Consider the following 25,581-nt stretch of genomic DNA (forward strand, 5'->3'; position numbering starts at 1 on the left):
AAAGCAGCCTTTCTAAACTATAAAAAGGTCATTTTCAAAAAGTCGAAAAATTTGCAGTTTTGCAAAGGGGTTAACCCATGATTTTGGTCAAAAATTTGAACTTTCATGCATCTCTGTTTCTCTTTAAAAAACACCTGGCTATACTTTTTAACAATGTTTTAAAGAGAAAACCAGCCTTTTTAAACTATAAAAAGGTCATTTTAAAAAAGTCAAAAAATTTGCATTTTTTGCAAAGGGGTTAACCCATGATTTTGGTCAAAAATTTGAACTTTCATGCATGTTTGTTTTTATCGAGAAAACACCTGGGAATACTTGTAAATTAATAATGTTTTAGAGACAAAACCAGCCTTTCTAAACTATAAAAAGGTTTTTTTCAAAAAGTCGAAAAATTTGCATTTTTGCAAAAGGCGTTAACCCATGATTTTGGTCAAAAATTTGAACTTTCATGCATCTCTGTTTTTCTAGAGGAAACACCTGGCTACACTTCTAAATAATGTTTTAGAGACAAAACTAGCCTGTCTAAACTTTGATGAAATGCTTATTTCAACCAATGTTTTTAATTTCTGAGATGCTGAGTTGAGGTCACCTGTTTGAGTTGCAGGTTTTCCTTTCATAAACAAACTTTAATTCTTGGCTTGCTGTTGTGTTGTTATCTTTAATTTGACACCTTTCATTGGTGTAAAATATTTTAGCATATTTAAGCTTTATTGAAAAAGAAATTAATTTGACTGAATGATTATAAGAAACTTCAATGCACATCAGTGTACTGCAGTAACTTGCAAAAGTTTAACTTTTTGTTGGGTGAATTAGCCTTGTACTTTCCTTTGTTCTGCCAGACTTTCAGTAAATTAATGTTGTTGATAGTGTGATTCTGGACTTTGTTTGAAAGTTTGCCATTTAATAGGGTGATTGACGATTAATGATTTTAAATTTTTGCAATGACTGTGCAAAAATTTGACACATGGAAATGATGTAAAACTGCTTAAACTGTAGCAGAACTTAGCTCAAATCTATAACACTGTGATCCAACTGAACAGAAGCGTTAGATTATAAGTTGTCTTCTGAACAAGCCAGCCACGTTCTGTTTATCTGGTTCACTCAAGAGCTGGATTACAAAGTATGATATACAGCACTTACATGGTACTCAAGATAACCTCTAAAATCCTAAATGTTGAAGACTTGTTCCAGTCTGTTTGTGGCATATCCATCTGACCTGCAAAAAAACACAAATCAATGTAAGCAACAAGTTATAACTATCTTAATTTAAAATACAATAAAATAGAGCGGTTCTATTTTTTTATCCTTACTTAATGTACATGATTACTGATTCAGGTCAAATTTGATCTCCTGGGACATGGGTGAGATTTTGCAGGTGTACAAACAGGGGGTCAGAAGGGGCAGAAAAATTTTTAAATTTAGAGTCTCAGAAATGCCATTACCCTGCGTCTTCCACTGGACATTTTCAGTAAATAAATACTAAAGAACATGTAATAATATTGTTAGGTACAGTAACAATACTATGGAAATACGACTATGAAGGCACCAATAAAATGCAAAAATAAAACGTCAGTCATCCTAATTTCATTACCATAAAGTTTCCATAGTAGGGAACCCCCGAAAGTTATGACCCCTGAAAGTTACAACCCCCTGAAAGTAACGTCAAAAGTTTCTGACTTTTAATAAATCCTGAAAATGGTGAGCAGGGTTGTCAGAAAGTTTTGAAGTAGACGGCTAAGTTGTCAAAGTAAGCCGCCAGTCCAGGGATATTTTATTTAAAAAACACCATCCATAAAGAAATGCCAAGCAGAGTAGCCAGCCGATACTAACCAAGTTAGTACGTGGAAATTTTCGCCGGCAGCTGGCTACTTTTGACAACCCTGGTTGAGGCCCCAAAAGTAGCGACATCCCGAATGCCCTTATTTTCCAATTGCAACCCATGGTCAAATTTTTAATATGTACAATACTAATATCTTCGTACATTTACAAATTCATCATGTTAAGGCAATTAACAACAAAGGAAAAATGGAATGCCTGAAACTATCATACATCGTTGACGTCAGCTCATAATGTTAAAACTAAACTGATATAAAATTCATATCAACAATATGCAAAGGGAACATTTCTTCAAGTTAAAACTGAAACTTCTGTATCCTTCACTATAAAACACATTTGTTTGTCATGGACTAAAAGCACTGAGTTTAGCTTTCCTCTCCTGAGTCAGAGAAGAATATTCTATTTCCTCTATATCAGCTGATTCTCTCCATTTGGTAATCCGGTAGACCATCAATAACCACAGTTCAAACAAAATCTGAAATAATTTTGCTTCCGAATTTCGAATTTTGAAAAATTTAGAACATGATTTGGGTGATCACCCCGGATTAGTTTAAACCCAGAGAGTAGGGTCAGCCCATGAGTCCGACAGTAGAGTCAGCCTGTCAGTCCTTCAGTAAGACAATGAGTGAGCTTAAGTAAGCCCTCAAACAGTCTACAAATCAGTTCTACATCATTCAGTCACCCTGTCAGCCTAGTAAGTCATTCATCGAGTCAAAGAGTTAGACAGTCAGCCAGTCAGCCGCCAAAAAGTAGAGTCAGTGGGACAATGAATGAGCTTAAGTAAGCCCTAAAACAGTCCACAAGGCAGTTCCACATCATTCAGTCACCTGTTATGGTCAGTAAGTCCTTGGACAGTCAGGAAGTCCACTCTTCATCACTCAGTCAGTGCATTAGGTTGTCAGACACCACACAGTAAACTCAAACAGTCAGTGAGTTGAGGAGTTAAGTCATTAAGTCTAAAGACAGTCAGTCAGTTAATACCAAGTCATTCAGTCAGTGGGTCAGCTGAATAGACCCCAGAGAGTACAGTCAGCCAGTGCATCCTTAGTTTCAGTTTAAATAGTCCAATAGAATATACTGCCTGTGAAAACATCCAGGCAGTGAATTGGTCGGTACGCCTTCCAGTCAGCCCTCAATCAATAGAGTCAGGTGGCCAATTCTCCAGACAGTCAGTCAGTCAGTTAGCCAGTGACTAACCCAGTCAGCCGATTAGTTAGTCCATAATCACACCCTTACCCTGTATTGATTCAGTCATGATTGTAAGTCTGAACAGGTAATCAAAAAGTCAACCACATCTCTTTCATCATCAGTCGGTCAGAAAACAGTGCAAAAGATCTAGAACTGGCAAGACTCAAATAGTCAGAAAGTTAGCTTGCAATTTCAGCAACAATCAACTAATCTGCCCATGACTATCTCAGAAAGACCATCTGTAATTCTACATGTCAGTTAATCAGTCACTCAGCATGTAAGTATGTCAGTCAGCAAGTCAGTCAGTCAGTCAGTGAGTCAGCCAGTTGAACAGTCAATCAGTAGGTCAGATAGTTCGTCAATCAGTAAGTCAGTCAGTTGGTCAGTAAGTCAGTCAGTCAGTCAGCCAGTCAAACAGTCAGTGAGTACGTCAGTCAGTCCATCAGCATGCCAGTCAGTAGGTCAGTCAGTCTGTCCACATGTCAAGTCCACATGTCAGTCATTCTACCTGTCAGTCAATCAGCATGTAAGGATGTCAGTCAGTAAGTATGTCAGTCAGTGGGTCAGTCAGTCTGTCAGCATGCCAATCAGTAGGCCAGTCAGTCCATCAGGATGCCAGTCAGTCAGTCAGTCAGCCAGTCAATAAATCAGTGGTGTTAACAGTATGAGCCAGTCAGTTTAATTTACATCTCTTTTCCTTCCATGTTAAAAAGAGGGAAAATTTGATACAAAAAACACAATTCGGTGTATTAGTTATCAGTGATGTCAATTATGCAAGTGAAAACTCATGAGGAAATGAACAAAGTTCCTAACCACAGTGCCAACAAAATTTGACATTTTTAGCTTCCAAATTTTGAATTTTGAATTTTGAAAAATTTTGAACAAGATTTGGTTGATCATCCGTTGAGTTTAAACAAAGTTGTTGTCTGATCAAATGCTCATTTCAACCAAAACGTTTTCATTTTTTGAGATGCTGAGTTGAGGCCACCTTTCTGAGTTGCAGGTTTTTCTTCCAGAAACAAACTGTATTTCTTGGCTTACTGTTGTGTTGTTATCTTTAGTTTAGAACCTTTTATTGGTGTGAAGTATTTTAGTATATTTATTAGCTTTGTTGAAAGAGAAATTAAATTGACTGATCAATGATAACATGAAACTTCACTGCAACGACTGTGTGCAAAAATTTAACACATGAAAATGATGTAAAATTGTTTCAACAAAAGCAAAACTTAGCTATTATTCATTATTATAACTGTCGCGCAACTGAACAGAAGCATAAGATAAGTTGTCTTCTGAACAACACAGGCACATTTTGTTTATCTGGTTCACTCAAAAGCTGGTTTACAAAGTAAATTATAAAGCACTTACAGTACTCAAGATAACCTTTAAATCCTAAATGGTGAAGACTTAACCCAGTCTGTTTGTAGCATATGCATCTGACCTGGGAAACAATACAAATCAACATTAGCAACAAGTTATAACTATCTTAAGTTAAAATACAACCAATAACTTAACTATTCTATTTTGTTCTCTTGCATAATGTACATAATATTACTCATTCAAACTATTTCGCCCTTTTTGATTGGTTCCAGTCTCCTGGCTAATTAACAATTATTCCTCGAGCCCGAATGGGCTCTGAGTCAATAGTGTATGAGGCCGAATGGGCTATTGACTCAGAGGCCATGAGGGCGAGAGGAATAATTGTTTTAGTAAAATCCAACTAGTTGGTCAAAAATATTGAGAATAAACAAATTATTTTAGCTAGTTAAAGCTAGACTTTAATCCTTTTTTGCTGCCAAAAAGCCCGGGCTTTTCGCTACTAGTGGGCTATAATATATAGCCTAGTAGTAGCTCAATCAGTCAGAATGCAGCATTGATAATAGACCACTAGTTGGATTTTACTAATTCTTTATAGATCTTTATAACCAGAGGGTGCTTACTATAAAATTGTTTGGAAGATGTGTATACCATCGATTCAGTGGTATAAATAATTATGATACACCATCCTTTAACCTCGTTTAGTTTCCAGGTGTAGCAGCCAGCCTAGCTTTTTTTTCCTGAGTAAACTAAAAAAATAAATGGCGTTCACGGCTATCCAAAGACAGAACAGCTGAATTTCTAACTCACTGAAAGGAAGAAATGCATAAATATGCAAAACATATCATTCAATAGGGACGTATACCAAAACATGGACCACCTCCCTCTGTGGACCTAGTCCATGGACCTCTTTATGGACCCGGTCCATGGACTACCCCAGTGGAACACCCTAATTGTTGAAGATGAATTTTACCAGAGGTCTAAACAAATTTTAGGAACCTTAAATGGATGAAACTTTGTCAATTTATATTATCAGGATTGAAGGCTCCTCATATTATACTCTTGCTCAATTTTCTTCTGAATTCCATACATGGGTTCAGTTTAGTCTGAAAGGAGAACTATTTGAAGGAGACATGATGAGAGGTATGGAGGAAGTATTCCCTTACGCAGCTTTTTGTGTGTGTGTCGTCTAGTTGCATGAAGATTGACAAAAAATGACTGGGTAGGGGACTAGAGAGAAGGAGGTTATCCATTATGATTGAGTACCCACCCCCGTCTTCCCTTGCCTTGATAGCCCTTGGATGGAAATGTTTATTAGTTCGCAAACTTCTTGAATCCTGCTCACAAATCAAACACGAAATGACCTGCATATTATCACACAATGCGGTTCGTTGGTCAGACGTCTTACAAGTTTGCGTACACTTACAGGTTGTTTCATGTAAATTGCCATTCATTCAGGTAGAGAATGTACAGAATTTAAAATAATATAGAGTGTTTTCACATGACGTCATGGCGGCCATATTGGTGTCCCAAAACAATGAAACGGCGGCCATGTTGGTGTCCCAAACAATTCCTGTGGGAGTTGAACTCTTTTCTTATGTAAACGCTTTCTTTTGTTCCAATAAATTTGCATATATCCTGGCCACGTGAGTGAAAACACTCTATAGGAATTTAAGTAGAAAAAAGAAGTGGCGAGGAGACCAAACAGAAACTATAGGAGCTTATGAGAGGTTAGGCCTCATCCATTTGAAGCTTCTTCCGTAGTCTCATACACAGACGTTTTGGTTTCGATTTTCACAAAACGCGAAATCAAGAAAAGGAGCTGCATGGGGGACTAGTCTTCCTCCATATCACTCGTCCTGTTCCCTTCAATTATGGTTACTCCTTACGAGACTAAAATGAACCCATTACATTGGTATGGAATTGCAAAAAAAAAAAATTGAACAAGTGTAAAACAATAAATTATTTATTATTGAATTTGGCTCTCGGATGATGTGAAAAATTATGCAGATCTCGCAGGATGTGGCCTTCAGCCTCAGTGGATAACAAATATACACCTTGATCTTCTTCACATCTTACTCAGCCTCATTCAGTAATATAATGATTACTGATTCAGGTCAAATTTGATTTCAGTTTAACTAACTCTGTTAATTGACAGATAAGTACCTTTGGACATAGATGTACCCTTTTTGAGGATATTCCATGTTGGCCTTGGACGTCGCACCTAAAATTAGATAAAATAGTAATATTTTAACAATATTCATGTTGCATAATAAAAAATTCTGTTAACACAAACAGCAAAAGTTCCTTAGAATATAATCTTCTTTGTGCAGAGACAAAAAAAATGTTTATAAGCTTTTAAGTGGACATTTAAATGTAGCTAAATGCAATTTAGAGTAAATTTAAATTAAATTACGTATCTTAGGGTAAATTAAAAGAGTTAAAGGGGCTCTGTCACGGTATTCCAGTTCATTTTGTTTAATTTTGCCAATTACTCGCCTTCAATCGCTATGGAACTTAAATTAAGCAAAGAAATTACGTGTAATTGACAAAATCAGAGACCAGACACAAACAAATATGCCTCCTGAACATTATTTTTTAAGTTGCAAGCAGCAGGGATCAACTTTGAAAAACAGTTAGGCTGAACAGTTTTCAAAAATCCTAATTTCAATCCGTTTCAGTCGTCTTCAGTTTTGTCCATCCGTGACATCTGTTGTTCCTGTTATGTTATTTGAACCTTCCTTTAAAGTTTTAAGCGGTTATTTATATGTTTTTCTTATTTTGACAGGCATTTTGTAATTTCTTAATTTGGCTGAATTTCGTGACACAGCTCCTTTAAATACAAAGAGTATGCTCTGGGGGCTGGTCATTTATTACCTGCAAGGGCGAGACATCTATTTTGAGAAAGATTCCAAATTCATCCTAGTTTTTTATATAGAAATGACCCCCCATAAGTTTTACATGTTCTAAAACTGACACCCACCCATATTGCAGTGTGCAACAAATGCAGACTGCAGACTTGCAGACTGGCAGGTAAACCAGGTTCACATTATTGTGAAATTCTTTAACAGATTCCTGTTAGAGTATTTCACAACAACATGTGCCTCATTTACCTGCCAGTCTGCAAGTCTTCAGTCTGCCTTTGTTGCACACCACCCATATTTCTGTGGAGACTACAAATAAATTATTCTAGCTACCAAACATTTTGTGAAAAGGCATTCAAGAGAGCTTCCAAGTCAAATGGCTGCTAAAATTCTTAAGCATGAGCGAGCTTAAGAATTTCATTTTTAAGAAATTAGAAGCCTCTTCTTTTAACAGCATTAAATGAATAAGGTTTTACCACCTGATTAAGCTAAGTTTTTGGATGGGCCAGAATGCTGGTTATTTCAATAAAGCAAATCAACGCTATTCTTTTATTAACCAGTTTTAAAAAAAATTGCCTCAAAAAAAAGATAAACGCGTAATGTTAAGTTATTTGTTGTAGTTCAACAAACGTCTTGAACTTGATTTTTTTAAACTCCATCCAAAATTCCCACATGCACGAGCAAAGCAAACTCTTTGACAATTTGCTACATTTGGATATTACCACAGAGAAAAACCTAACCACAAATCACCGTCTTAAATTAGAAAGCCTAGGATTCAGTGTTTTGAAATACATTGTCTTAACGTTCTGCTGACATAGCTTAGAAGCATCACCAGCATTTGCTTTCTAGGTTTCTAGGCTCGTTGCGCGCACATAATTTACTAGACTAATGCTACAATAATGCACCGTGGGCTATGAAACATGGATCATGCATCATTCCTCTCTGAAGCAACCTTAATTGAAATGGGTGTATATTAATGGAAACAACAAAGCCAGGTAAGAAGAGCAAAAAGGGGTTTTTAGGTACAAGCTGTTGAATGAAAATAATGGCTACAAGATAATGGAAGGGAACAATGAGAGAGGCATACACAGAGATAAAAGCACAGGCAAAAAGAATAACAGAAACAAAAGACACATAGGGAAGGATGAAAGGAGACAAGGGAGTTGCATAGGGAAAGGGGGCCACTAGCTTCACTGGAATAATAGAAATACAGTGGAAACGGACACTCTCTTAAGTGAACAGTTCTACTTATGGCTGCCTTCAAAAAACCATGTTTCAAGTCCAATAAAAACTCTGTATTATTTTTATTCCCATAAGCGGATAATCTCTGTGCCAGGCAGCTGTGGACACTTTCAAGGTTTATGAGTTAGATTTTGGCTTTGTTTTAAGCTCCCGTAAGCAGACACCTGAGCAAATAGAATCTTATTATGCAACTTTATAACACTATTCATCACAATGAATTTATGTCAGCCTTGGTGTTTTTTTTTTCTTTGTATACACACCAGTTACACTTCAAAACACCACTTGAATTTTATGTTTGTGACTGAATTACAACATTGTCAGAGCAACAGTAAAGTCAAACACTAACTAAAAGGTTTTTTGAATTTTCTATGCTTATTGGTAGTCGGGCAAGCTCCCATACTGAGAACCGTTCTTGTAAATGGCCAGCTCCAGAAATGGAAACCTTTTTCACATCCCAAGGTTGTCCCCATAGAGTTTCCACTGTAGTGATAGTAATGGCAACAAACAAAGAAAGGGAACAAGAGGGGAGAAGGAGAAGAGAGCATTAAGAGAATACCAATGAATGGAAAAATGGAAACAAAATACAAATTAAAGCAGAGACTTGTTGACTTCTCTGCTGTAATAATTATTTGTATTTTGTAAAATGTGTCAACAGATCTCACTAACAGGTCCATATTACAGTCAAACCTCTCCTAAGCGGTCACCCTCAGGAATTAGCAAGGTGACCACTAAAATTAAACCCATAATGTGGCAGAAATTGACCTTGAGGGCAAAAACTGATTATTCTATTTACAACAACAGAGACAGATATACATTAAAATTATTGGATGTTCTGAGGAGTTCATGCCTAAACAACAAATTTTTACAGTTGTTCATAAGGGAGTGTGTCTTTTGAATCCAGCGCATCCTCAGCAATTTTAAAATCTTATTGAACCTGAAGAAAGAAATTCAGTTATGGTTGTCTAATTTGGTGAAGCAAGTCATTGACTTTGCTCAGTGCCAGCAAGAGTTCTTTGTGATTAAAAATATGCCATTTAGTGATTTTTATGTAACAGAGGTAAATTACAATAAAATTAGCTATTTGGGAAATCCAAACAGTGAACGTCTCTGCCTCATAGAGGTGGCCGTTGAATAAAGGTCAATTTTTACAAAAAAATTATATGGGAAGCAAATTTCGGAAAATTGATAGGTGACTGCTTAATACAGAGTGACGGCTTAATAGAAGGCTGCTCAACAGAGGTTTGACTGTAAAAGTTGAAAAAAACGTGGAAGGGACCATTCTAGAAATTGACTCTTTATGAAGGTTATCATGAGGAAAAATTTTATATTCTGGTCACTGTTAGAGGTAACAGGATGAAGACCACAAAAAAATGGAGAAAAAATGAATCGTTCTGTAGCTTTCCATTTCTGCCAGCACTACTAAGAAATTGGGCACGTGACTTTAAAAAAAGTACAGTACACCAACACACAACATTTTGACTACCCACCTGTCCCTAGCTGATCCCTCTTTAAGGTGATTCCCTGGTTTTGCACTGCGCATCTCTTACTGCGCATAACAAGATGGCCTCCGTAAAAAAGAGCATGTGAAGTAACATTATTAAAATGAAGTTGACCGAAGAGAAACGCTATTGCAATTTTTGCTTGCGGTTTTTTCTTGCCGAGATGAGACTCAATGTGGTGGGAATGTGCGTAACGTAAGCTGTACGCGTGTTGCTGAGTTTGATTTCCTCACAGAGAACCTCGATAGTGGATGTTTAATTTGTGCTTATTCACTTTGATTTTAATTTAAACGCTTTCTTTATCACACTGTGTCCTAAATGTGATATCTCGATGTAAATTCTGTAAAAACGGAATTTTTTAATACTTTCTTCCCCCTTTCGCATACATTCTATTTTGAAACTCGCCCCAGTCCTCTCTCAAAAATCAAGGAAAATGCATTTGGTGTGCACTTTCTGCAGCTCTACCGCAAAAACGAGTATGGTGACCTCCATTTTTTATTTCATGATTTTAATAAGGACAGTGCTTCCTTTCGGTGAGAAAAAAATTGGCACCAATCTATGTTCAGTTTTTTGGCAATTTTACTAAATTGTACGGATTCAGCTATCACGTATCGAATAGCGCGTGTCCAATTTAATTCTACTTTGGAGCGTAAAGTAAAAACAAGGGCATTAAAAGGCATTTTTCTGGTACGTAAGTGGATAAACAATACATTAAAGTCAAATTCTGTGTGATACCACATGCATCATTGAAAAAATCTTTCCTTTTTGTCTAGTTTTGGGCTGCGCCCGGTTTTGGTCAAAGGGTCCAAAATAGCCGTATATGTCAGCATTGTGACGTCAAAAAGAGCACGGTGACCCCCAATTTTTATTACCTTTTTATCATCTTCTTGACTTGTTACATCAGTGTACCAAGTTTCATGTACAATCTATGTTATGTTCGGTCAGTATAAAACACGGACTGCAGACTACGGACTGCGGACTACGGACTGCGGACTGGGTATAAAATACGGACTAGGTATAAAACGCGGACTGGAAGATATGGACTGGGTATAAGACACGGACTAGGCATAAAACGCGGACTGCGGACTGGATATAAAATACGGACTACGGACTACTTTGGTAGAAACGGTGCTAATTGGTTCTAGGTTCAAAAGATCGCTAAATAGCAAGACACGTGAGCAGGAGCCCATCATGGGCTCCTGACGTGAGTTAAAGTTGTAAATACTCCTATAAGTGTGCCGCCCGGTTCTCTGTATCATGAGCCGGATCAAAATGCTATTTTCTTCACCCATTTTTAGACCTTGTCTCGGTCTCTAACAATCATGAAAGGGGTCAGGATCAGAGGGGTACTCCCTTATATAAGGGAAGGGTAGGGCTTTTGGGCCTTTGGTCTGAAAACACTTTGCCCATTTTGGTCTGGAGTTGGGTATGATTTTCGAGGGTACTACGGGAGCGTACATGAATGGACGTATTTATTGTTTCAATTCCAAATGAATAAGAACGAAATAGAAATGTGCGAATTCAAAATGCATTTGGAGAATTTTTTTGTTTCCGCTCTAACTTGGTAATGATGACATAATTTCTGCCTAATTAGACCTAACCTGTTCCAGGCTCCGAGATAGTTGGGTCCGCTGAATTGAGAAAGCGCGAACACGAAAATAAAACGGGAAAAAACTGGGGAGTCTCCCCAACTATCTGAGAGCCTGGAACAGGCTAAATTAGGCCGAAAATGGGTATGGATTTTAGAGATCTGATCTGAAAATGGGTGTGGAAAATGACATTTTTTGGTCTGCAATAAGGTCAGGATTCGGAGAACCGGGCACCACCCCCCACCAAGAATTCCCAGTAGTACCCCCCCCCCCCCGGGGATCAGGAGCAGGGTGTAAATCATGTCATCATAATCATCGCTTGGAATATAATGTTGGATGACTCATTTCGGTTATTATTCACGTACGTGAGTAATCCGTCCCCCCTTGCCCTCCCCCCTAAATACCGCTTTTGTGCATCGCGGAATGCCCTACATTGACCTTCTCATCTGAGTTCTTCATTCAGTCCTGATACGGAATTGTGGCATCCGATAAGAATTTTACTGATCTGACTACTACTTTTTTAATTTGGTGCTTCTTATTGGTTTAAAACTGCAAATCGAAATCTCTTCTAACTCCTTCTTTTTATAAAATTCAGAGTTAAATTTCAGTTGCCTTGAGTACCGGCTTAACCTTCTTTCTCCATGGGAAGAATAGACTACGTGAACAGCCAAGGGAATGTTAAAGCTGGGACTACTGTTTTTGCTAGTCCGCTTTCCATTTCTCTCAGTTTTACCTTGTAAAGCTGTTTTTATTTACATAGTCCGTAGTCCGCGTTTTATACCCAGTCCGTGTTTTATACTCAGTCCGGAGTCCGCATTTTGTACCTAGTCCGTATTTTATACCCAGTCCGCAGTCCGTGGTCCGCAGTCCGCAGTCCATGTTTTATACTGACCGTGTTATGTTCTTTTACTAGGGAATCACCTCAATAACCCAAGCAGTTCTGACAGGACATAGTTTAAAATTCTTAGCTAAGCTACTACTATGAAGTTTCGCTAGCTCTAAAATTTACTTGTAAGCTTAAAGCGTTACATCTTATCTGTACTTTGATCAAAATTCTCCATGCAGTGCAAGATCAGTGCTTTGAATTGTCATCATTGACCAGGGTTTGTACACAGACTTGAGCTCTTTTGTTCAAAATAAAGTACTTTCTTTTCATCACAGTTAAATGATCCAGAAGTTAATAAACCACTGAACTGAAAGACCAAGCCACGTTCTTGCAGAATCCTTGCGCATTCCGATTAGATTTGAAGTTGAACTAAAAAGGCGCCATTATCAGGCGCCATCTTGGTTTCCCCTGGTCCCAAGCTCCACTCGGTCAAAACTTGGGGAGCCGCCAGGGGGGAGGGGTGAGGTAAGGAGGTGGGGAGTTGCAAGAAAAGTGAACAGTATTACAGAGGTGTAAAAGCCTTCTTAACAGTCGATTTACCAAATTTTAAAGTTTTTTAGTTAATTTTTTCTTATCCCAGGTATCGACAAACACAAAAACTGGCATGTTGCTGCACAGGCATCCCAAGCCTAGACGCTTGGTAGGATCTACAAAGAGCCCATGCATTTCAGTAAAATTCATGTTGGAAACTGCGAAAACCTTCATTACTTCTTTTAATCAATCAATGGATAACACAGGATCGCAAAACCAACCTAAATAATTTTAAAAAGCAAAAGAACGAAATATAGCAACATTATAAAAAAAAAACGGACGATTTTTTTTTTCAAGTTCCTACGTCTTAATCCTCTCATATGAAACCTATGAAATGTTACTCACTATTAATAGACGTATTTACAAACGCTTACATGGAGAGTTAGGATGCCTGTGGATGCATATTCATTTCTCGTTTGTCAAAAGCAAAAAAAAAGTTCATTTTAAGTGACATCAGCAAAAAGTAGTTTGATTTTTTCGTCGGAGTTTTGGATTTTTCAGCATGCAGCGAGTCCCTGGGCTAGTGCCTAGTGTGTGTTTGTGTGCGTGAATCAGATGGCAGAAATTGTTCTTTCAAGGATCCAAGCCCATGTAGAACGAGTTCGCACAAACTGCAATCATCTTGATGACATACATTTTCAAGAAGTATACTCAAGAAATGGTTTAATAAATTTTATTCTAATTAATGTATTTGTTCTTATACATATTTGATTTTATTATTATTATTATTTTATCATTATTATTGTTTTTATTATTATCATTATCTATTTCCATTATTTTTAAAGCCTATAGTTTCAATCGATAGACTTGATTAGATTACTTTGCTCCGTGATTTTTCTTGTCCGATTCTCTCATGGATCGCGAAGGCTTCCCTTTCGTAATTTGTAATCTGTGGTTGTTTTCCTTACACCAAATAAGAGATAAAGGCAAATTAATATATGCGATGGAGAGGAAACAATGAAAAAGAAACAAAGCTATGTAACAGGGACGGATATAGGGGGAGGGTGCAGGGGGTGCACACCCCCCCCCCCCCCCCCCCCCCACAAGAGGACCTGCGGCTTTCTAAATAGCATTTGGGGCGTTAAGAAACGAATCGATGCCCAAAAGACGTTAAGTTTTCATGTGCAAACAGCTACTTTTATTTAAAGTACTTAAATTGTGGTAAAGAAATCAACGCGTAACTAACCAAGACGTCTTAACAAGGTGCCACACGGTTCTTTTTTGCGTTAACTTCCTGAACCGCTTCTTCCCAACTCTTAAAAATCTCATTTGGAGACCCTGGTGAGACAGGTACCCGCGAAAGAGCCTTCCTCCTGAAGATGGAGAACATCACACAGTTGACATGAGGAAAACATCAAAAAAAATTTCATCAGGGAGCTTTAACCATACTAATTTTTTGCTGATTTTTGCAAGTTAGCCTAATTTGTTTTTAAAGTTTTAATCCATGCCTATCCATAGACTGCGAGCAATCTCTTACTTTTCTTTGCAAAGTTACTGCACGTCTTTTCTCGTCTAGTCCTAATCCCTTATTGTAACGTAACGTCCTGGTGTGCAATCGCGCTGGCTGAGATAAGAACTAGACGGATTTTGAGAGGAAAGGCGGACTGCAAGCAATCTAGCATATCCCTGTCGTCTGTTGCAACAGACAACTGGAAACAGTTTCGATGCCTATATGAAGCCTTAAATCTGAATAATAATGGAGCATTATTTTTGGAATTTTTTAGCTTTGTAAAACGATAGCGTACGGCGCAAGACATAGCCCTTTAATTTTTTTCAAGGTAAAGTCAGTTTTGATCAAGTCTCTCGGCCTCCGGTTCCCGGTTAAATGGTGCGAGACTTCTGCACTAACCTATATAAATATAAACACAAATGCAGCAAATCACTGAGAATATTGGATTATAGCCTGTACGGTAACGCCATAACGCCACTTTATCAAAGAAAATGCAAACAACTAGTACAAAATAGAAATGAAAACGTCAAATAGAGTAAGCCGTGCCAGGGAGGCCAGAAAAAACCTAACCTAAAAAACCCCGTGGGGAAAAAGGGATAGGAAATCTGGGGCGGGCCAGGCACGACTTAAGTCCCCCGCCAAGACTACTAATAAACTAAATAATTGTAATAAACAAACGAAAACTAAATAGCAATAGTTTGAGCAACTTTTAAGCGATCACTAACGGTGTGCTTAATGTATCTGTTCTTTGAGGTGGCACATTTCCAGCCAGCATGCATATCTAGCAGATCAGCGGAAACACTCCGACAAGCAGGATTTGAGGCGGCACCAGACTTTATACTGTGCGTGCCGTAAAGAGCAATGTCACCTACAAATGGTTTAACAAATTTCTTAAATTCGTCTCTTAGCGTTGAATATGAAACTCCTCTAGAAGCATGAAAACACTCCCTAGACTTAGTTTTAACGATTCGCCTAACGACAGTAACGAGGGGCGAAGATGACTCACAAGTTGAAGGGAAAAGCTTAAGTAACCTTTCGGTGATAGAAACTGGGCAAGTAGCCTTATGAGACCTAGCTAGAAAGGACGTATGCCCTTCTCTATACTGATCATTTTTGCGTTTAGAAATAAAAACTGACATGTACTCGTTGAAAATAGAGACATCTTAAACTGTCAAATTGCGAATTTCGTCCATACGAAAAAACCCAGCAAAGCCAACCAAGAGGACGAAAAGAAAACGAATAACGGCAAGCGAACTACTAGAAATATAATATTCAGCGATCCTTAAAACTGTGTCAACGGATAAAGGCTCTTTGGGTTGAACAGGACGAGCAAGCTTCCTTCTTGCACCCTCCAAGGACGACTTAACAAGGGGGTGACAAGTAGGGCATTCTACAATACCGGCCAGACTATGACCCACTTAATAGCATAAACAACTGGCTCTATAGGAGATATCCCCGTATTATTAGAAATAGAAACAGTAGTAAGTTCGCTGATAAAGAGAGCAATGTGCAGTGGCTTCGCTGGAATAACTGGAACGCCAAACTTAGAATCTGCCCATTCACGCCATCTGATCCAGCCAGATCTATACTTCTGCACGGTAGAGGGAGCCTTGGACACAAACTGTAAATGGAGAAGGTCTGGAACAAGCTTGCGCAAGGATGGATCGGCCAAAGAATTCGCTTCACTCCAAATCCCGGATTGGAGAACATCTAAAAAATAAAATAAAAGTAGGCAGAGAAGGCAAAACATTTAAAATTATAATACAGTAGAAAATATGATGCTGCATCATAATCATGCAGCACGGACAGTACTACAGCGTAAAAACGACATGTAATGAGAAACAACGACAAACGGAAGCCGAACTGGCTGGGCCCAGTAATGCTGTAAAAAACAGTAAAAAATACAACAAAATAGCAAACATTCAATAAAACAAATGTAGAACAATAAAATAAAACATAAAATAAGGCCAACTGACGGCGCCAAAACAGGCAAACTGCGTGGTGAAGCGGACATCGAACTCCGAGCCAAGAAGACGCTGCCAAATCAGGCAAAAAATACACCGCCAAATCAGGCAAAAATACGCTGCCAAAACAGGCAAAACAAAGCTGCCAAATCAGGCAAAAATACACTGCCAAAGCAGACACGATAACGGTGCCAAATCAGGCAAAAAAAGTAAAATAAAATAAAATAAATAAATAATACCAAAACAAGCTAACAAAAGATAAACCTAAAACACCGACAATAATGAGCTGTAAGGGGAGACAAAAATGGGAAAGCTCACCTAAAATCTATCCGCAAAGCTAACATTTTAAATTTCGGGCAGCCGCTGAACACCGACGGACGCGCTTTGTAAATCTGCTTCTGTCCTGGACCCTCCAGCAAGAGGTCTTCAATACAAGGAAGCTCAAACACTTCTTTAACAAAAGACTTTAACTGGGAGGCGTTGTCGTGCAAAAAAGGCCAAAAATAGGCCGAAGGCCATTGTGGAACGATCAAAGTGCCGTAACCGGAGCAGGACGAGAGAGCCCTAACTGAAGGCACAATGGCACCCACCGGATCCTGAGCCAAGGCGTCCACACCGCTGCAACCTGGGAAAGCAAATTTAGAGTTGAACCTCGGAAGCTGGGCATTGTAATAGGACGAAAAGCGATCAATTCTGTGAGGGCCCCATTTAGCATCGACAAGTCGAAATACCGAGGGATAGATGGACCAGTCGTCTTTATCAATAAATCTGCTAAGAAGATCTGCTCTTTCATTAAGAGACCTAGGGATCCACTGGGCTTCGAGAACCGGATGCTGTTGGCAAGACAAAGATTGAAAATATCCATAGCCAGGGCCTGGAGGTGAGATTTGGAGCTTCCGATAGCAACTATTCTGGCGGCGGCCTGATTATCAATGAAGATTTTAACTCTCTTGTGTTTCAGTTGAGCCACGTAAGAAAGCAACACGTAAAAAATTGCTTTCAGCTCGCGAAACGTAGAGCTTTGGCCGATATCCTCGCTTTCCCACATGCCGCTAACGACGGAGCCGTCTAAAGTAGCCGAAAATCCTCCGAACGCTATGTCACTAGCATCGGAAAATAAAACGGTATGCGTAGCTAACGGTGGCCTAATAGAATAGCCGTTTAAGCAGTCGATGTTGCAATACCAAAATTTCAGTTCTTTTAAAAGGCTCGGAGGAAAATGAATTATGTCATCCCAAGCAGATCTGGTTTCAATGGCGAAGTACATTTGTCTGGTCAAAAGACGAGAAATTGGACCAACAGCTAACGCAGCTGAAATGATAGTGCCTGCTATTCTCGCTAACTCGCGAAATGAAGAGAATCCATCCTGAATCGCAGAATCTAGCAAGCCTTTAAGCTTGAGAACTTTCTTCTCGGGAATCCGGAAACACATTAAAATAGTATCAATAACGAAGCTTAGCCAGTCGCCAATTTGAACTGGATCCCAGTGAGACTTTTCCTCGTTACAAAGAAGACCAGATGAAGAGAGCTCTTTACGTTGAATTAAGCTAGCTGCCACGGCAGAACATTTGTCTGGTCGACTCCCGAAACCATCGTCCAAATAAATGAAACTGTTGTGTCCCATAGAACGCCAACGCCTAACTAACGGGCGCATTAACTTGGTAAAACAAAAGCAAGCGCTACTTAACCCGAAAGGCAGTACTGTAAAGGAAAAATATCCGACAACAACAGAAAAAGGCCACGCGAAACCAAGGTACTTTTGGTGGTCGAGACAAATATCGACATGGTGGTAACCGGACTTAAGGTCCCAAGAGAAAAACCAGTGTCCTTCATCGAGAACTTGAGAAAGCGATCGTAAGTCCTCGTACTTGAATATAGGTTTTACTAAATAATTGTTCACGTGTCTCAGATCAATAACCAGGCGAAGCTTCTTCCCAACAGCGACTATCAAAGGATTAACACAATACGGGGGGAATTCGTGCTCAACAATGCAGCCGTTACTTAAAAGCTCGCTAATAGCATCAGCGACAAATTCCGGATGCTGAAGAGCTGATCTATTGTTTTTCAAAAACCACTGCGAGGGGTACTCGGCAAACGGCAATCTGTAACCGCGCCTAATCATATCAAGGACAAAATCTGGTGCATCTAAAGTCTCGACCCAAAAGTTAAACGAAGATTGCAAGCGACCTTTCACGCCACTGCTTCCGCCTTTCGCACTAAACTCGTCGCCACAACAAGACAATAAATGAATTAAATCACACTCAACTTCATCACAGGTCGACGAGTCGCCATCTAGTCAATTGCGTCGAGAGCTACTCTTCGAAGAATCCGCAGGCTTCAAGCACGTGGAACTCAAATGACCAAAATCCCCGCACTGAAAAAAGGGGAATTCATACAGAAAAACATGAAAATAAAATCCATAACATAAAAATAAAAGAACAGTGTTGTAGCGTGTGGCGTTGCAGACCCGAAGGAAGAACATACTGACTGACAACAACTTATTTATGAAACGCAATTAACACGTATTACGTAACTACTGAACAGTTCATTGAAAAACACAATGAAAATACCAAATTCAGAACGTGCAGAAAACAAATATCTGCTAAACTTCATACCGCAGATATTTTGATATTCTGCACTAACCTATATAAATATAAACACAAATGCAGCAAATCACTGAGAATATTGGATTATGGCCTGTGCGGTAACGCCATAATCGACGAAGAAAGAAACAAAGATAGTAAAGCGAAAAAGTGCTGGGTACTTATCTTAAAACAGGGGCCCAAACGACGAGCTGGTCTAGCCTCCGGGCGTGAAACCAAATCGCTGGATGCGTATCTTGACGAAGTCGCCCGAGATGTAGAGGCGGAGCCACTGCCTTTGTCGCCAGAACGGGCACGACGACGTTTTTCCTTAGTGACCTTTCTCTCAGCTCTCCTCTCGGCCCGGTAAATTCTCTTCTCATCATCTGAGTCAGAGGCGAGTTCGTCGGATAGATACTCATTGACCGTCGCCCATCCAAACTCGCTCTTGTCGGCTAGCTTTATTGCTTTAACACGCTTGGACACTAATTCCGTACCTGACTCCAAAGCAGCCTTAGCTTTTTCATAAGATTTGTGCTTCAGTGCGTCGGAAGCTTCGTCTAGCTTGTCCAGCACCTGGAGGGAATGGTCTAACTGCTGCTGGTTACCCTTTCTCTTGCACGTGTATTGCTCGCGACGCGCCTTGTTAACAGCTTGCTCAACGGACGAACTGTTTTCCTCTGAAAAACGCTTGGCAAAATCGGTAAGCCGAGATTCAATGACCTGTGTAAGGTTGTCGGTTAAAGAACCTATAGAACGAGTAACGGCAACCTGTATAGCAGCGCCAATAGAAGGATCTACGACTTCAGGGTTCGGACGAGAACGAACATTGCTGTCCTCCGCGTCACTCATGTTAAACAGAACAGTGTTGTAGCGTGTGGCGTTGCAGACCCGAAGGAAGAACATACTGACTGACAACAACTTATATATGAAACGCAATTAACACGTATTACGTAACTACTGAACACTTCATTGAAAAACACAATGAAAATACCAAATTCAGAACGTGCAGAAAACAAATATCTGCTAAACTTCGTACCGCAGATATTTTGGTATTTCCTCAAACTATCTGCTGTGGTGTCCCCCAGGGATCCATTTTGGGCCCCTTGTTTTTCTTGCTCTATATTAATCATTTAAATAACGTATCGACGCTCGTCGAGCTGATTTTATTCGCTGATGATCCTAATTTATTTATGTCCCATAAAGATCCTGTCTACCTGGCAGCCTCACTCAATTCCGAACTTAATAAATTATCCACTTGGTTTAAGGCAAACAAACTCTCCTTAAACCTGAAGAAAACAAACTTTATGTTATTTAAGCCTAGACAGAAAAGGTATCATTTTCCAATGCAAATATGCATAAATGAACAGACAATCGAACAGGTTAAGGAAACGGTCTTCCTCGGTGTAGTCCTTGATGAACATCTGTCTTGGAAACCGCACATTTCTCAAGTAGCTCGTAAAATCTCGAAATCAATAGGTGTCATTAATAGAGCAAGATTTTTTCTACCTAAACCCTGTCTAAAAACTCTTTATTATTGTTTAGTTTATCCTTATCTTCATTATTGTATTATTGTCTGGGGATCTACGTACAAAACCAATCTTCGCCGTCTTGTCTCTTTGCAAAAGCGAGTTATCAGAATTATTTCTAAATCAACTTTCGATTCTCATTCAGACCCTATTTTCAAAGAATTAGAGCTACTAAAACTTTCCGATATTAGACAGCTAGAATTGGATAAACTTATGTTTTCTCTTAAACATTCTCTTTTGCCTTCAAAGTTCAACAATTATTTTTCTTTAAACAAACAGGTCCATAGCTATGCCACTAGACACGCGAACGATTTTCACCTTCCTTCTTGTAGAACAAACCTTCGTAAATTTTCTGTCAGTTTCCAAGGACCTACTTATTGTAACTCTATAGAAAATGATATTAAAGAATCTAATTCACTCCACTTATTCAAAACGAAATTGAAAAAAAAATTATATATGAATTATTAGTTATAAATCTTGCAGTAAATAGTTATATTTCTTCACATGTCTGATATTATTTTTATACTTATTGTTACTTGTACCATACCTTATATTTTGTCAACTCAGTCTATGTAATTAGTTAATTTATACTTACCTTCATTGTATTTTACTTTCGATCCTGGTCTTACCGTTGCTGTTAACTTTATTTTTACTCTGAGGGAGCCCAATGTCTATAAGCCTCATGGTTTCTTTTTGGGCTTCCTCGCCACTTTCATTTGCTTTTGTGTAACTGTCTTGTTTTATCGTTATTTGTATTTTGTAGTAATGAAATAAAGTTACAAAGTTAACCGCAGATTCCGGCTCGCAGACCACAGACGGGAGATCTTTAGTCCGCTTAGATTTTGAGTTTTTCCTCTCGCTGTAAATTTCGTCTTTTTTCTCTCTTCAAGTGAACTTGACAATTAGTTGATCTTTCACTTTCTTCGTTGGTGGTAAACGATGAGCGATCGATATATCGTTTTCGTTGAGGTTCACTCCCATGATCTCAGACATTTCTTTCACCAGCAACGCTGGGCTGTCATTAGGTACGACCGGGATACCGGTTATTTCGAGACAGTCTCTTCGCGCGTACTGCTCGAGCTCATCCAACATGACCTCGACATTAAAACCATCGTTGCCGAACTTGTTTATGTCTTCCTTGATCTCTTTAATTTGGCTTTTCACGCCTTCGTTGTGTTCTTTTACGTGACCCCCCTTTTGTGTCCTAAATACGAAGAAAAACGCGTTGCTGATTATGAGTCTCGCTGCTTGCGCAAGCGAGACTAATGATTTGTCTTGTTTTAAGGAAGTATTTTCTCTTTTCAGCAACAAACTGCAGAATGTGTGAAAGCTTTCCGTGACACCAACATCCCCTGTTCGAATGACTTCTCGGTGACCGGAGACTTTGGGAGACCCTGTGAAGATAAGGGACTGGAACAAGCTGGGCTACCACCTGACAGTTTCTCTATTCAGAATGGCATCATTATCAGGTAATTATTAAAACCTGAATCATTGGATAATGCAATTCTAGAACTCTGATTGGCTTAGCCATTATGGTATATGAGCCATTATACCATGCTTCCCAAAAATGGTAACCGTACGCGTCTACTCAAAATTAAAAACAAACTGATAATCGGTTGTTTTTACAAATAAAGCCGGGAAGACTTCTCGATATTGTGTGGGCGTTTTTAATAAAGTAATTATTCCACTCGCGCTTGTTTGGATATGAAATGATTACAGCTAACGCGCACTCGTGGAATAATTGTTAATTAGAGGTGTCCGGTCAGAGCGAATCGCCTGTATATAGGTTTCGTCCTTACTGTTTTAATGTCCACTGGTGCATGTTTTTGCGTCACAGGACGCCCAGTTTGCCCCTCTGACCCACCTCATGAGAGAATGCAACTACAGAGGCCGTGTAACGTGATGGACGAACCCTGTTGACAATCCAGGATAAGTTCTACTGCGCGAGCATCATAGACAAAAAAGACTACAAGTTTTCGCCAAGCGGCAGCTACTTTGCTCCTAAAGAAGGCGATTACGCATCGAGTACCGACGCAACCTTCCGCTCATTGCGTATCCTGTGTATTTGGAATGCACGCCAAATGCAGACATCAGTAAGAACCAACAGGACACCCAACAATTGTTCAACAGCATCCTTTTGACGCAGTCTCGAGCTTCCGCCAAAGGTGGAAAATCCGACGACGAGATACTCTTTGGGGTGGCTGAGGATATTTTACACAAGAACTTTGACACGGAAGCGGCACTGCGGAAATACCCCACCACCTATACGCAGAGTATGAACACGGTATTGGTGCAGGAAATGGTCAAGTTTAACAGGCTAACGAGAAGTCGTGCGATCTTCGCTTACCAACATACAGAAAGCTGTTAAGGTGAGTGAACCTTCAGATAAATTGAATAGCTATTTTTATAGAGTTCTTGTTTGAAGTTTTGACTAAACGTGAAGTAGAATCTTTATTCCTTCAGATTCTCTAAGGCAGACTGTGGCCATCGCGACGGGAAGTGTCTGCGCGCCTTATAGAGAGTCAGAGAAAATGACTGAAAATGACTTACTCTAGGTGTCCAATGCATAGAGGGTCAAATATGACAGAGACTAACTCTTGATGTTTGTTTAAAGAGAGTTGACTGTATTACTGGACCCTCTCGAACTTGTCGCTGACTGAAAGCAGTAAATACAGTTTCCCCTAAGGTGGAAATAGTACGTCAGGCAACCTCTGTTATTTCAAATCAATGTGCGATCATCTGTGTGCGATATTGGACGATATGTTGCACACTGCACTTGTGTCTGGAAATCTATCGGAGACATGTTACCGTTTCCTCTTACCCCTTCCTGCCGGGTATATATTTTGCTCCTTTTTCTTTGGGGTAGGCAACTTACAGGAAAAATAAGACGCGTCTTACATAAGACGCGTCTTAAATAAGACGCGAACTGTACCATTTATACGAGCATGTCTTATCTAATAAGACGCGTCTTAGCTAAGCCGCGTCTTATTTTAGACGAAATGTTCCGTTTATACGGAAAGTTCGCGTCTTATTTAAGACGCGTCTTATTTTTCCTCGTATAAATGGCCCTATTGTTCCACAGGGCCTGGTTGTTATGCCCTCTGAACTAGAGGAGGTAGCGAGCGGCATCCTTAAAGGCAAACTCCCTGGACTGTAGAGGAAGAAGTCCTACCCATCTCTTAAACCACTCGGCAGTTACGTCAATGATCTGATTGCTCGCCTCAAGTTTCTTCAAGAGTGGTATGACAATGGCACAATGGAGTGCCTTCCATGTTCTGGGTATCTGGTTTTTTCTTCACTCAGGCCTTCTTACCGGGATCAAAGCAGAAACGCGCCAGAAAATACACCATTCTTATTGAACTCCTAACGCTTGACTTCGAAGTTCTTGGCGGCAATAATTACGAAACTCCACCCGAGGACGGTGTCTATTTTAACGGCTTGTTCATGGAGGGTTCTCGATGGGATAGAGAAAAGAGAGTGATTGGAGAGTCGCACCCAAAAGCTTTGTATGATGGCATGCCTGTTATGTGGTTCAAACCCTGCAAGAAGGAAGACATTGTTGATCGGCCGCATTTTGTCTCCCCTGTTTACAAAACAAGCGAGAGGAGAGGTACGCTCTCTACCACTCCACTAACTTTGTAATGGACATGCGCCTGCCATCTGATCAGCTACTGTCCCATTGGATCATGCGTGGTGTGGCTCTTCTTTGCCAGTTGGATGATTAAGGAAGTGTTACATGCAGTATTTACGTGCACTCAAGAAGTGAGCTATGCAGAATTAACGTACAACTTGTATATAGTCCTCATTCAGTTTATGGTGGTAAAGTTTATATCCTGAATTTAGAACCGACTGATATTGTCTGCTTTATTCAAGCTGGAGTAGCAACAAGTATGGTCTGTACCCTGTAAATACGCTCTTACTTACTTAGTACTGACAAGTAGTAAATATACAGAGCGGTTGTAGTAAGGAATGGATTTAACAATACTCCGGGGCGTGTATTATTTTTGACCAAGTTGTTAACTTTTCGCCCTCCTTTTACCGCAAGATTTTTTTTCAACTTTTTGGTCTGAAGGAATATTCATCGCACGACATCTGCAAAAACACTTTCATTACTATACTACAATGATTATTACATTCGTTATCATATTCACAATCCTCGCGGCATTCAGAGTCATTGTCAAAGAGGTTCTCAGTCAAGGGTTTTTGCCCTCAAATTCGGAAGAGACACGAAGGTTATTTTACCGACGCCAGTTTGTTTGTTCATCCTTAACGCGGCGATTGCCGGAACCAACGAGATATACGTAAATATCATAGGCAACCTCCTTGTTCTCCTGACGCCAGTTTAAACCGAGAGCCCTGGATATCCGGGGTACGAAGTTGGATGAAATGTTCAAAGTGAAATAGAAAATAGTTTGTCTCTTTAACTTATCGTTGATTGTAACCTCGTTAGTGTAGTGATCTTACTCTACCCCTCAATGCGCTGCGAGTTTAAGATCGTGGATCGGTTCCAGCGCCCGCGCAAACCACATTTTGCCCTCGCAAAGGTATGCAACTTTCTGGTCAACCTCGTTCCCAGGGTTCTCTCTTATGCGTCCCTGGGAACGAGGTTGTCCTCAGTCCATTTACGGGCTGCGTCAAGTCAGTGAAAAAACTTAGATGTGAAATGAGCTATCTATATTATCCATTTTAAAAAAATCATTTTTATAATGAGGACTGTTTCTGCACTTGGCCTCGTTTTGAAAGTGAGGGTTGGTTTTTGGAAGTTGTTAAAGGCCTGTTGACAGCCTGAGTATCAGGCGTTTCTGGAGGAAAAAGAGGAAAAGAAAAGCGAAAATCTCCTGTCTCTTAGCCCCTTGAAAAGCCTGATACTCAGACTAGCCTATTGAAGGACCAGTTTATGAGTGTCATATTTTGCAAGTGTTATTTTAAATAATGGAACGGTAGTTTAACCCGTGCAAGGGCTGGGGGAGCCAGGGCCCCCCCTTTGTGAAAAATAAATAAATAAAATTACGTACAGTGGAACCTCGATATAACGAAGGGTCAAGGGACTGGCAAAATATGTTCGTGATAACGAGGTTCGTTAACTTATATCGAAAATTAAAAACTACTC

At 39.5% G+C, this 25,581-nt stretch overlaps 1 protein-coding gene, 1 long non-coding RNA gene and 2 pseudogenes across 2 annotated transcripts; 1 reads left to right on the forward strand and 3 right to left on the reverse strand.

Moving 5' to 3' along the window:
- Positions 1-432: 432 nt before the first annotated feature.
- Positions 433-6,561, reverse strand: LOC140924873 (uncharacterized). The gene is made up of 3 exons (XR_012164358.1): positions 6,502-6,561; positions 4,402-4,459; positions 433-1,213 (listed from the first exon to the last, which is right to left on the reverse strand). It is a non-coding gene; the product is annotated as an uncharacterized lncRNA (long non-coding RNA).
- Positions 6,562-14,898: 8,337 nt separating this feature from the next.
- On the reverse strand, positions 14,899-16,146 carry LOC140923989 (integrase/recombinase xerD homolog; annotated as a pseudogene).
- A 2,806-nt stretch (positions 16,147-18,952) lies between these two features.
- LOC140924849 (uncharacterized) lies at positions 18,953-19,984 on the reverse strand. Its single transcript, XM_073374852.1, has one exon. The coding sequence runs from the start codon at positions 19,846-19,848 to the stop codon at positions 19,051-19,053; it is 798 nt and encodes a 265-aa protein (XP_073230953.1). The 5' UTR covers positions 19,849-19,984; the 3' UTR covers positions 18,953-19,050.
- A 2,354-nt stretch (positions 19,985-22,338) lies between these two features.
- On the forward strand, positions 22,339-24,758 carry LOC140923990 (dynein axonemal heavy chain 7-like; annotated as a pseudogene).
- The last annotated feature ends 823 nt before the right edge of the window (positions 24,759-25,581 follow it).

The sequence above is a fragment of the Porites lutea genome, chromosome 14 (assembly GCF_958299795.1).
Source record: "Porites lutea chromosome 14, jaPorLute2.1, whole genome shotgun sequence".
In the NCBI taxonomy this organism is placed as follows: Eukaryota; Metazoa; Cnidaria; class Anthozoa; order Scleractinia; family Poritidae; genus Porites; species Porites lutea.